General features: G+C 44.9%; 1 protein-coding gene across 4 annotated transcripts in view; it reads right to left on the reverse strand.

Annotated features, from left to right (window-relative positions):
* The window catches only part of SUFU (SUFU negative regulator of hedgehog signaling), a 131,412-nt gene that overhangs the window by 80,368 nt on the left and 37,008 nt on the right, over positions 1-14,036 (reverse strand). For all 4 annotated transcript variants that reach the window (XM_003255399.3, XM_012505869.2, XM_012505870.2 and 1 more), the window contains exon 3: positions 3,952-4,088. In XM_003255399.3, the coding sequence (XP_003255447.1) occupies positions 3,952-4,088 (137 nt within the window). The remainder of the gene's footprint in view (positions 1-3,951; positions 4,089-14,036) is intronic.

The raw sequence follows: 14,036 nt of genomic DNA on the forward strand, positions 1-14,036 counted from the left end.
TTCCAGGCTTACGCGCAATCCTCCCACCTCAGCCTCCTGAGTAGCTGGGACCACAAGCACACGTCACCACAATGGCTAATTTTTAAAATTTTTTTTAGAGACAGAATATCCTTATGTTGCCTAGGCTGGTCTTGAACTCCTGGGCTTAAGCCAACCTCCCACCTTGGCCTCCTAAAGTGCTAAATTACGGGCATGAGCCACCGTGTCTGGCCAAGAGCTGCCATTCAGAGCTACACTGTCTGGGTTAAAACTTGCCTTTGTGGCCGGACGCGGTGGCTCACGCCTGTAATCCCACCACTTTTGGGAGGCTGAGGCGGGCGGATCACAAAGTCAGGAGATCGAGACCATCCTGGCTAACACAGTGAAACCCCGTCTCTACTAAAAATAGAAAAAATTAGCTGGGCACGGTGGCGGGCACCTGTAGTCCCAGCTACTTGGGAGGCTGAGGCAGGAGAATGGCGTGAACCTGGGAGGCGGAGCTTGTAGTGAGCCAAGATCACACCACTGCACTCCAGCCTGGGCGACAGAGCGAGACTCCGTCTCAAAAAAAAAAAAAAATTTGCCTTTGTACCCACTAGATGTGTGATCTTGAACATGCAGCTCAACCTGTGTTGTCTCGCTTTCTGCAACTGAAAAGCTGGTATATCACAGTCCCTAACCTCACATGGCTTGTCCACGTAGTCAGTGGCACACAGAGCACAAGTCTAAATGTTAGTCATTCCCATTACCATTTAGGCCCATAGCCATGGTCTCCTATCTTAAATCAGTTACCATTTACTTTTTTATCATTTTCCCATTATTTAAACAATTTACTATTATTTCGTACCATGTTCTAAAAAAAATTTAAAGTAGATTTGTTTTACCTGTTATTTAAATAATACAATCACATTACAAGAAATCTGGAAAACAGAAAGTCAAGTATTACACTTTTAGGAGTGTAGTCACCCTGTCCCGTTCTGACGTCCCTAAAGTGATCCGCAGACACAAACTATAGCAGGCACATTATAACCACCATAAGTGGGGCCATCAGGTACAGAAAGGGCCTGCAGAGCACATACTAGTCAATGTATACTCAACAAACAGCCACAACTTTTATTTTATTTTGAAAATTTCCAATCCTACAGAAAAGTTAAAAGAATGATACAATGAATACCCAAATACCATTCACCTAGCTTCACAAGTTGTTAACATTTCGCCACATTTGCTTTAGCTTCTCTTCATACACAGATGTTTTATTTTTTGACAATTAAGCTAAATCATTTGAATCATTTGACAATTAAGTTAAAGACATCAGGTCCTTTTATCCATTAATACTTTAGCCTTTATCTCCTAGCAACAGGGACATTATCCTGTATAACCATAATACCATAATCACATCCAGGGAATTTCACATACAGTACTATTAACTAATACACAGTTTAAATTCATATTTTTCCAATTGTCCTTAAAACATGACCTTTTTTTTCCAATTCAGGATCTAATCAAGGATCAACAGTGCATTTAAACAGCCATGTTTCCTTTAATATAGAACAGTCCCTGCCCCTTGCCTTTTTATGTCTTTCATCGTACTGGGGTGTGTGTGTGTGTGTGTGTGTGTGTTTTTTAGGTAGGGTCTCACTGTGTTGCCCAGCCTGGAATGTGGTGGTGCAATCATGGCTCACTGCAGCCTCAACCTCTTGGGCTCAAGTGGTCCTCCTACCTCAGCCTCCCAAGTAGCTGGGACTATAGGCATGCCACCACACCTGGCTAATCTTTAATTTACAGGGTCTTGCTTCATTGCCCAGGCTGGTCTCAAACTCCTGAGCTCAAGTGATCTTCCTGCTTCAGCCTCTCACAGTGCTGGGATTAGAGCATTAACATTTTTGAAGAATATAGGCATTTGTCTTGTAAAGTATCTCACAATCTGGATTTGTCTGCTTATAATTTGGTTCAGGTTAAACATTTTTGGGAAAATGCTACATAGTTGATATTACATACCTCACACTGCAACACATAAGAAGGTACATAATAAGGCCGGGTGCAGTGGCTCACACCTGTAATCCCAACACTTTGGGAGGCCGAGGCGGGTGGAGCATGAGGTCAGGAGATCGAGACTGTCCTGGCTAACAAGGTGAAACCCCGTCTCTACTAAAATATACAAAAAATTAGCCAGGCATGGTGGCGGGCACCTGTAGTCCCAGCTACTTGGGAGGCTCAAGCAGGAGGATGGCCTGAACCCAGAAGGCAGAGCTTGCAGTGAGCTGAGATCACACCACTGCATTCCAGCCTGGGGGACAGAGCGAGACTCTATCTCAAAAAAAAAAAAAAAAAAAAGGTACATAATAATAATTTGTTCCATTATTACTGTTGTACTGTTTCACGACTACTGTGATTGTTAATTTTATTTTTTTTATATGGAGTCTTGCTCTGCTGCCCAGGCTGGAGTGCAGTGGTGCGATCTTGGCTCACAGTAACATCTGCCTCCCGGGTTCAAGCGATTCTCCTGCCTCAGCCTCCCGAGTAGCTGGGATTACAGGGGCCCACCACCATGCCTGGCTAATTTTTGTATTTTCAGTAGAGACAGGGTTTCACCATGTTGGCCAGGCTGGTCTCAAACTCCTGACCTCAGGTGATCCAACCACCTCGGCCTCCCAAAGTGCTGGGATTACAGGCGTGTGCCCGGCCTGCCCTAGTCCCACTTCTGGCCAACTCAACTAGAGCCCCACAGGAAGGTTTGGAAATCAGTGTGTTGACAAGCTCCTCTAGGGGGTTGATGGGCAGCCAGATTTAGGAACTCCTGCTTAGAGAAGACCCATTGTAGCCTCCATGAGGGGACTGTTCCACAGGGCATACAATGGTAGGTGGTAGTTACGGATCTGCCTCATGTGCCAAAAACTGGCTCCCACAGGTGTGAAATGTGGGCAGAGGGGTTCAACCTAGACAGGTCTACTGTATCCCAAATGTATAACCTACTCAAGGTTTAAAAAAAGAAGTCACTGGCCAGGCGCGGTGGCCCATGCCTATAATCCCAGCACTTTGGGAGGCCGAGTGGGCAGATCACCTGAGGTCAGGAGTTTGATACCAGCCTGACCAACATGGAGAAACCCCAACTCTACTAAAAAAACAACAAAAATAGCTGGGCATGGTGGTACCTTCCTATAATCCCAGCCACACAGGAGGCTGAGGCAGGAGAATCACTTGAACCTGGGAGACATAGGTTGCAGTGAGTCGAGATGGAGCCATTGCACTCCAGCCTGGGCACTCCAGCCTGGGCAACAAGAGCAAAACTCCATCTCAAAAAAAAAAAAAAAAAAAGTCACTGTAACTACAGAAGCTACCAGATCTATAGTTCTCCAAATTTAGTCTCTACCAGAAGCACCAAGGAACATCACTCTCAAAGATTCTGAGTCAGACATCTGCAATGGGGCCTAGGAATATGTATCTGCAACAAGCTCTCCAGGTAGTTCACAGGCAGGTGGTATAAGAACCATGCTTTGAGAGACAATGGCTTGCTCTGTACTTTATCTGTGATAGTTCAAGAGCAAACGAGTTGGGAAAAAGTATCTTGCCCTTCATTTGAAGGCTACTTACAAAAACAAAGAAACAAAATCTGAGGTCAGATGGGAAATGCTTCTGAGCAATTAGCCACAGAGAAACATATCATATCAGATGACATGAAAGAAACCCTCCATGAAACAAACCCTCCATGAAACACAATAAGGGTGCTGGGTGGCACAACATAACACAGAACTTGCTGCTGGAGGGCACAGGGGAGTACCCCTCTCTGCCATGGCCCAGTTGGCTTTCCAACCAGGAAACACCAGGCAAAACAAGCCACCCTCATGGTAGAATTGGAGCATAGTACTCCCAGGAAAGGCCACTCCAGAAACATCAAAATATACCTGCTAGTACTCAAAGCCAACCAGGCTCATGGCAAAAGGACCAGCACAGCAGCCAGCCCTGGCCGCCTACCTGACTGGAACACGTATCGTGCCAAGCCCTGCATTAACTCTGCGGGCCATGTTGGTGGGGCAGACTCCCCAGTTTCTCTCTTCAGACGAAAGGTCAACTCAAAGCCAAAACCACTAGGTCCATCTGTTCCTGTAAACCTGAAAGACATAAAAAGCAAGTGTTTTAAGCTCAATTACCTTAGGAAAAGCACTCTTGAAAGTCTAAAGTTCTCCCCTTTTTATGGTGGCCTCAGTATCCAAATCCTCCATTCAGAGGAGTATCCCAGGATGTGAGCCTTGTGGGGAGGGAACCCGAGAAGCCCATAACGAACCAGAACTCTTGCCTCGTCCTCCTGCCAGCTGTGGGTATGTGGATGTGACCTTGGCCTGGCCAAATTCTAATGCTGGCACTCTGAATTATGAGTTCCAAATTTTGTGGCTCTGGAACATTCCTTCCTGGATGATTGAGGCAACACTGCTGAAAATCTCCCTTGTTCATGCTCCTTATTCCTTCAAACTGTTAATAGGCATCTACTTTGTTTGCTAAGGATACATGTCCCGTGAGCCACAAGGCTATATGCTCTGTGATATGGTTTGGCTCTCTGTCCCCAACCAAATATCATCTTGAATTGTAATCCCCATAGTCTCCACGTGTCAAGGGAGGAACCAGGTGGGAGATGATTAGATCATGGGGGTGGTTTCCTCCACAGTGTTCTTGTGATAATGAGTGAGTTCTCACAAGATCTGATGGGTTTATAAGGCAGTTTTCTCTGCTCTTGCCCACTCTCTTGTGCCTGCCACCCTCTTTTCCTTCCACCAACATTGTAAGTTTCCTGAGGTTTTCCCAGCCATGTGGAACTGTGAGTCAATTAAACCTATTTTCTTTATAAATTACCCAATCTCAGGTATGTTTTTATATCAGTGTGAGAATGGATTAATACACTCTGTGAGGATGAGACCCTTTCTCCACTCCCACCTCCACTCTGCCCCACAAGGGTACAACCTTGGGTGGCACTGGCTGGCCTCTAGACTCAACATTTGTGGACAGGTCCCAAGGCAGATTCCAAATACTGGGTGGGCCCATATTCTTCCTGAAACTCAGCACCCAACACACACTCCTCAATTAGCACAAGCTCTTCCTGAAACCTGGCACTCCACATGTACTCTTCAATTGCTGGAACCCTACAGATGCATGGGTTGCCCTCCCTTCCCATCCCTCAGTGACCCAGAATAATGAGGATGACTGCTTCTATGGCCACAATTCATTAAAGCAACAATGAGAGAAGGCAGGAATCCCTGCCTCCCTGTTTGCAGGAAACACTCAGGAGCCCCAAGTCTCAGGGAAGTCCCTGAAAGGGACTTCCATCAGAGAGGCCAATGATGTGGATCAGAGAGCTGGGCCTGGTTGGCGGGGTGCCACACCTCCTCAGGTAAGGGAAGCATCCAGGGAGAGCTACATGAGGCTTGCCAGTATGGGAAGGTTAAAATTAAAATACATTCATGATATAATTTTCAGTAATTATATCTTGTACAAACATGAGCCACAATGATTATACACATGTAAACTCGTCAGCATACAAACACAAACCATAAACTAAGATGACAGCCAACCAAGCTCCTGGAACAGGTGATAAGAGGTGAGAATTCTCAAGGGCTGATGATTCAGTCAATGCCCAATCCTAGAATTCCACGTGGCATCTTTTCTTCAACATCATCATCATCACTCCGAGAGGCAAGGCCAGGAGATGGGATAGAAAGAGATTCCCAAGTCTCAGAAGCTGATATCTGTCCTAGTTTTCTGTGTCTGGGTGAACCCAGCCCTCCTGCACTTTGCAGGGAAAGATCACCTCTGAGAAGCTAAGTTCTCTAATGGACTGAAAAGGTATCATTAGAAATTATCATGATCAAACCCTATGTATATATGTATGTATGTATGTATCATCTATGTATTTTTTTGAGACAGGGTCTCGCTCTGTTACTCAGGCTGGAGTGCAGTGGCGTGATCTTCAGCTCACTGCATGTGTGAACTCCTGGGGGCTCAAGCGATCCTCTTGTCTCAGCCTCCTGAGTAGCTGGCACACCATGGCACCTAGCACCTGGCTAATTTTTTTTTTTTTTTTAGTAGAGATAAAGTCTCCCTATGTTGCCCAGACTGGTTTCAAATTCCTGGGCTCAAGCAATCCTTTGGCCTCGGCCTCTCAAAGTATTGGGATTACAGATATGAGCCACCATGCCCAGACTCTCTTTCTCTCTCTCTCTCTCTTTCTGAGACAGCATCTTGCTCTATACAATGGTGTGAACATGGCTCACTGTAGCCTTGACCTCCCGGGCTTAGGCGATCCTTCCACCTCAACCTCCCAAGTAGCTGGAACCACAGGTGTGCACCATCATGTCCAGCTAATTTTTAAAACTTTTGTAGAGACAGGTCTCAACACATTGCCTAGGCTAGTCCTTGAACTCCCAGGCTTAATTAATCCTCCCGCCTTGGCCTCCCGAAGTGCTAGGAACACAGGCAAGAGCCACAGCACCTGGCCCAACTATATTTAAATGAAGTATCCACGGTTTGCATTTTCCACAGGTATCTATAGCAATGTGAGAAACAGAATCCATTTTGAGGGTACACACGTGGAATTTGAGACCAGGCCAGCAGAAGATACTTGGATAACACAATGTAAGCTATTTTATTTCCTTCCTGAATTACCCTGTTTGGGGTCAATTCAGTGCAGGCAGGCTGAGGGAACAGCTATCAAACTGAAGTTGGAAGAGCTAGCTCCCTGGAGCTGCAGGTTTGGGAGGGGTGTGAAAACCTGGAGTAATGCAAGATTGACTAGAGTTAAAACTCTGTAAAGGGAGATGGGTCAGTAGGGCAAAGGGAAGATTTTAAGCAGCCACCAATTAGAGGCAGCTTTGTAAAATGTATTAGACCATTACTCCAGGGCTTTCATCTTGGGCCAAGAAAAGTACATGATTTCTAACCACAAAAACTTGAGAAACAGACTAAAAGAAACTTGTTCCTCTTTGGCTGCACAATGGGAAGAATCCTCAAATGCAGAGAAAGAAATCACTGGATCAGATGCATCCGCACAGCACCACTTCACTAAGGAGGGTCCGTGTGCACACGTGCCTAGAGGTGTGCATGCGTGCACACGCATGTGTCCACCATCTGCCTCCATGCAGGGTGCTTTCTGGGCCAGCTCTGTGGTGGGCAGGCCAGCCCTTACTTGGCTGGGTGGGAGGGACAGGCCCGGCCAGATGGTCTCCACCTGCATTTGATTACCACCCACGGGCTGGCTGGACGCAACCTCTAAACTCTGAAACATGAGTTTGGAATGGCCCAGCCTCAGGATAAACACACGACCTGAAGTCTGTCAGAAGTTCTCTTTTTCAAAGCAGGCTGCCCAAGCAATCGCCAAGTGACAAGGTCATTCCATCTTTAAAGTCTCCTGGAGGTGCCTGGCTTGGTCTGGACTTCCTCACATGAGGGCTTCTCTAGCCAAAGTGGTTTTGTCTGAACAGAGAATGAAGCCCCTCCTAGGGAGCGGCTGTCTCTCACATCTTCCAAGAAAGGAAAGCATAAGGGGAAATTGGCATGTGCTGCAGAAGGTGGGATCTGGGTCAGAGCAAAGCATTTTTCTAACACAGAAGTCTACTAAAATACTGGCTGGTGGTAAATGGGGCCAGTGGAATTTCTTCCTACAGAAATTAAAAAAAAAAAACAAAAAAAAACGATTCTCTCCAGTCTGGCAGAGTGGCAGAGTGGGGGTAAGGAGTTCTAACTGTCTTACTGCAAAAGGGAGGATGAGATAAGACTCTCAAAACTGTTTCCTGCTCAAGAACCCTGGATCCTGTTCACAGGGGTGTCCGGGGGAAGGCTGGCTTTGTCCCAGCAGTTTGGCAAGTCTGCCTGATGGCTGTGCCAGCCTCAAGAGTAACATCAAACCAGAAGACAAGAACACATGCCTTGAATCCTAGACACACAACAGCCTGACCATCAGAACTCACCCAAAGGTCTCCCCTAGAGTACCTCACTAAGAAGGTATCAGTGAGCATCCAAGAGCCCAAAATGACTGCTGAGTCTAGGCAAGAGAGATGAACAGAAACTGAGGAGAGACTTTCTGGAGGAAAACACAGCTCGGGGTGCAGAAAGAGCTGACCTAAAAGTCAGCATCTCATGCTCAACACCATTATTTATTTATCTGTGAGACGGAGCCTCACTCTGTCTCCCAGGCTGGAGTGCAGTGGTGCGATCACAGCTCACTGCAGCCTCTGCCTCCCGGGCTCAAGTGATTCTCCTGCCTCAGCCTCCCGAGTAGCTGTGATTACAGGTGTGTGCCACCACACCCAGCTGACTTTTGTATTTTTAGTAGAGACAGGGTTTCATTATGTTGCCCAGGCTGGTCTCGAACTTCTGACCTCAGGTGATCTGCCCCCCTCTACCTCTCAAAGTGCTGGGATTACAGGCGTACAGGCGTGAGCCACTGTGCCCAGTCCATTATTTATTACTAAGGAAATGCAAATCAAAACCACAGTGAGCTACCGCCCCTCCACACCCTCTAGCATAACTAAGAGATAGTAAGTGTTAGAGAGGATGTGGAGAAATAGGAATACTTGCACATCATTAGGGGGAATATAAAATGATGGAGCTACTTTGGAAAAAGAGTTTGGCAGTTCCTAAAAAAGTTAAACAGAGTCACCATATGATCCAGCAATTCCACTCCTAAGTATATGCCCAAGAGAACTGAAAACCTGGCTGGATGCAGTGGCTCATGCCTGTAATCCCAGCACTTGGGGGACCGAGGTGGATGGACCACTTGAGCAGAGGAGTTTGAGGCCACCTTGGGCAACATGGCCAAACCCCGTTTCTACAAAAAAAATAAAAATACAAAAATTAGCCAGGCATGGTGGCTCACACCTGTAGTCCCAGCTACTCGGGGTGGGGGTACTGAGGCAGTGGGAAAATCATCTGAGCCCAGGGAGGTCAAGGCAGCAGTGAGCCTTGATGGTGCCACTGCACTCCACCCTGGGTGACAGAGTAAGACCCTGTCTAAAAAAAAAAGAAAAAAGAAAACCTGTTCACATGAAAACGTATACATCAATGTTCACAGTAGCATTATTCATAGTAGCCAAAAAGTAGAAACAACCCAAATGTCCATCAATTGAGGAACGGATAAACAAAATATGGTACAATGAAATATAACTTGGCAATAAAAAAGAATGAAGTATGCATACGCTATAACATGGATGCCCTTGAAAACATCATGCTAAGTGAAAGAAGCCAGATACAAAAGACTAACTATTGTATGATTCTATTTTTATGAAATGTCCATAATAGACAAATCTATAGAGACAGAAAATAGGTTGGTGGTTGCCAGAAACTAGGGTGAGGAGGAAATGGGGAGTGAGTGCTGATGGGTACAGAATTTCTTTTTGGGATGATGGAAATTCTTCTTTTTTTTTTTTTTTTTTTTTTTTTTGAAACAGTCTCACTCTGTTGCCCAGGCTGAAGCACAGTGGTACAATCTTGGCTCACTGCAACCTCTGCCTCCTGGGTTCAAGCGATTCTCCTGCCTCAGCCTCCCAAGTAGTTGGGACTACATTAATTTTTGTATTTTTACTAGAAACAGGGTTTCAACATGTTGGCCAGGTTGGTCTCAAACTCCTGACCTCAAGTGATCGCCCGTCTTGGCCTCCCAAAATGCTGGGATTATAGGCATGAGCCACCGTGTCTGGCCTGGGAGATGGAAATGTTCTGGAATTAGATAATGTAATGGTTGTGTAACCTTACAAATATACTTAAAAACCAATAAATTACACACTTTAACAGGGTGAATTTCATGGTATATGATTTATTTTTAAAAAGCTGGCATCTCAGGTATACCTGATGTCATATCATTTAACTCTCTATATAACTCTAGGACTCAGCCATTGTTACACTCATTTAACAAACAAATGAGAAACACTGATGGAGTTTATGTAATAGTCCATAAATCACAGAGCAAGTAATAGAGCTAGAACTTAAAGTCTGTATAACTCCCAAGCTCATCTCCTGTTTTTTTTTTTTTTTTTGAGACAGTCTCACTCTGTTGCCCAGGCTGGAGTATAGCTGCACAATCAGTGCTCATCACAGCCACGACCTCCTAGGTTCAAGAGATCCTCTCACCTCAGCCTCCCGAGTAGCTGAAATTACAAGTGTGTGCCTAATTAATCTATTTTTGCCTAATTAAGCCTATCTTCTTATTGCTGTGTGACCAGAGGCAAGCTATTTCACCTCTCTGTGCCTCAGTTTCCTCATCTATAAAATGGGGATAATAACAGTAACTATTTCATAGAGTTGTTACTGGGATTAAACATTTAGAAACAGTACTTGGAACACTGTAAGCATTATATCACTTACATTAAGTGAAGAAAGCCAGTCACAAAAGACCATGTGTTGTATGATTTTATTTATATTACAGGAAAAATAGTATAATTTGTAATATATAATATAAATTATGCTTATATCAAATGTCCAGAATGGACAAATCTATGGGGAAAGTGGATTAATGGTTGCCTAGGACAGGGGTAGTGGGGACGAATGGGGAGTAACTACTAATGAATATGGATGGAGTTTCTTTTCAGGGTAAAGAAAAAGTTCTCAGCATTAGGAGATATACCTAATGCTAAATGACGAGTTAATGGGTGCAGCAAAACAACATGGCACATGGATACATATGTAACAAACCTGCACATTGTGCACATGTACCCTAAAACCTAAAGTATAATAATAAAAAATTAAAAATTAAAAAAAAAGAAAAAGTTCTAAAATTAGATTGTAGTGAAGGTTACATAACTATAAATATGCAAAAAACCACGAAAGTGTACACTTTAAATGGGTGAACTGTATGCTACATTAATGATATCAATAAATGCTTTATTCATTTACTTTTTAATTTGGAAAAAACTCAACCTGATAGAAAAAATTCACAAACGAGATATATAGATATCCCTTAAGCATAAGACAAGATGTTTGACCTCATACATAATAAAAGAAATGCAAATGAAAACAATGAGATACCATTCTCACCTATCAGACTGGCAAAAATTAGTAAGTATGACATCATATTCTGTTGCCGAGGTTGTGGGGGAAGAGACACTCTCATATGTTGCTGGTATGGATATAAATTAGTACAACTTTTATGGAGGAGAATTAGGCAGTACCTAATAAAACTACATATAGGTTTATACCTTTGCATGTAGCAATCCCACTTCTAAGAACTTGTAATTGCAAAATACTGGAAATCACCTAAATGCCCATTCATAGGAGAATGGCTCAAAGGCTAGTATGCTGCTGTAAGAAAGAATGAAGAACTCTACAAATTGGTATAAACACTGTTAGGTGAAAAAAGCAAAAGAGGCTGGGCACGGTGGTTCATGCCTGTAATTCCAGCACTTTGGGAGGCCAAAGCAGGTAGATTGCTTGAGCTCAGGAATTCGACACCAGGCTGGGCAACATAGTGAAGGCTTGCCTCCACAAAAAACACAAAAATTAGCTGGGCATGGTGGTGCGTGCCTGTAGTCCCAGCTACTCAGGAGGCTGAGGCAGGAGGATTGCTTGAATCCAGGAAGTAGAAGGTATGGTAAGCTGTGATTACACCACTGCACTCCAGCCTGGGTGACAGAGTGAGACTCAGTCTCAAAAAAAAAAAAAAAAAAAAAAAAAAAAAAAAAAAAAAGAGCAAAAGGATATTATAGTATGTTTTTGAGGAAGAAAGAAAGGAAGATAGGAGCCGGGCATGGTGGCTGACATCTGTAATCCCAGCACTTTGGGAGGCCAAAGCAGGTGGATCACCTGAGGTCAGGAGTTCGAGACCAGCCTGGCCAACATGATGAAACCCTGCCTCTACTTAAAAAAAAAACAAAAAAAAAACAGGCTGGGCACAGTGGCTCACATCTGTAATCCCAGCACTTTGGGAGGCTGAGGTAGGCGGATCATGAGGTCAGGAGTTCGAGACCCACCTGACCAACATGGAGAAATCCTGTCTCTACTAAAAATACAAAAATTAGCCGGGAGTGGTGGCGTGCACCTGTAATCCCAGCTACTCAGAAGAAGGCTGAGGCAGGAGAATCGCTTGAATCCGGGAGGCAGAGGTGGCAGTGAGCCGAGATCACACCACTGCACTCCAGCCCAGGCAACAGAGTGAGACTCCATCTCAAAAAAAAAAAAAGCCAAGGTGGGTGGATCACTTGAGGTCGGGAGTTCAAGTCCAGCCTGACCAACATGGAGAAACCCCATCTCTACCAAAAATACAAAATTAGTAGGGCATGGTGGCGCATGCCTATAATCTCAGCTACTCGGGAGACTGAGGCAGGAGAACTGCTTGAACCCAGGAGGCAGAGGTTGCGGTGAGCCAAGATCGCACCATCATTGCCCTCCAGCCTGGGCAACAAGAGCGAAACTCTGTCTCAAAAAAAAAAAAAAAAAAAAAAACTACAAAAAATCAGCCGGGCGTAGTGGTGTACACCTGCAATCCCAGCTGCTAGGGAAGCTGAGGCAGGAGAATTGTTTGAACCTGGGAGGTGGAGGTTGCAGTGAGCTGAGATCGCACCATTGTGCTCCAGCTTGGGCACTAAGAGCAAAACTGTCTCAAAAGAAAAAAAAAAAAAAAGGCCGGGCGCGGTGGCTCATGCCTGTAATCCCAGCACTTTGGGAGGCCGAGGCAGGCAGATCGCCTGAGGTCAAGAGTTGGAGACCAGCCTGGCCAGCATGGTGAAACCTCGTCTCTACTAAAAATACAAAAATTTGCCAGGCGTGGTGGCGCATGCCTGTAGTTCCAGCTACTAGGGAGGCTGAGGCAGGGGAATCGCTTGAACCCTGAAGGCAGAGATTGCAGTGAGCCCAGATCGCGCCACTGCACTCCAGCCTGGGTGACAGAGCGAGACCCCATCATCTCAAAAAAAAAAAAAAAAAAAAAAGAGAAAGAAAGAAAGGTAGGAAAATATACATTACCTGCTCATTTCTGTAGAAAGCCATGTGGGAAGGATAAACCAAAAACGAATGAGATGGATTCTTACATGCAGTAGGTGGGAAGGCGGTAGAAAGCACTGCAGGGTGTGGGGGTGGGTAACATTTATTTGAATATACCTTTTTGTATAGTTCTCACTTTTGGTTTTGGATCCGTGATAATGCTTTCACATACTCAAAATAAATGAAACAGAATCAATGAGGAGGGAGAAAATGCTACAATATAATACAAACAGAAATTAATGAACCTAACAGTATTTCAAATCAACCATATAACCACACTGAAAGGGGGAAAAAAAAGATATAACCCAAGTAACTTTTTTTTTTTTGAGATGGAGTCTTGCTCTGTCACCCAGTCTGGAGTGCAATGGCGCGATCTCTGATCACTGCAACCTCCGCCTCCCGGGTTCAAGTGATTCTCCTGCCTCAGCCTCCCGAGTAGCTGGGATTACAGGCGCACACCATCATGCCCAGCTAATTTTTGTATTTTTAGTAGAGACGGGGTTTCACCATGTTGGCCAGGCTGGTCTCGAGCTCCTGACCTCAAGTGATCCACCCACCTTGGCATCCCAGAGTGCTAGGATTATAGGTGTGAGCCACTGCACCTGGCCTGAAATATACATATATATTTTAAAGGCAGGCAGGAATGAATGCCATGGGTATAGTATTTATTTATTTAGTTATTATTTTTTGAGACAGAATCTTGCTCTGTTGCCCAGGCTGGAGTGCAGTGGTGTGATCTTGGCTCACTGCAACCTCTGCCTCCCAGGTTCAAGTGATTCTCCTGCCTCAGCCTCCCGAGCAGCTGGGACTACAGGTGTGCGCCAACACACCCGGCTAATTTTTGTATTTTTGGTAGAGACAGGGTTTCACCATGTTGGCCAGGCTGGTCTTGAACTACTGACCTCAAGTGATCCACCCACTTGGGCCTCCCAAAGTGCTGGGATTACAGGCACAAGTCACTGCACCAGGCCTCCATAGGTATAGTTTTAGAATTGGAGGTATCAGTATGAATTCATGGTATTTAAGAGAGAAATCAATATAGAAATAGAGTGGTATGTGTATATGTGCGTGTGTGTTTCCTAGTTCTCGCCACTGGGAGCAGT

Source organism: Nomascus leucogenys, chromosome 3 (assembly GCF_006542625.1).
Source record: "Nomascus leucogenys isolate Asia chromosome 3, Asia_NLE_v1, whole genome shotgun sequence".
Taxonomy (NCBI): domain Eukaryota; kingdom Metazoa; phylum Chordata; class Mammalia; order Primates; family Hylobatidae; genus Nomascus; species Nomascus leucogenys.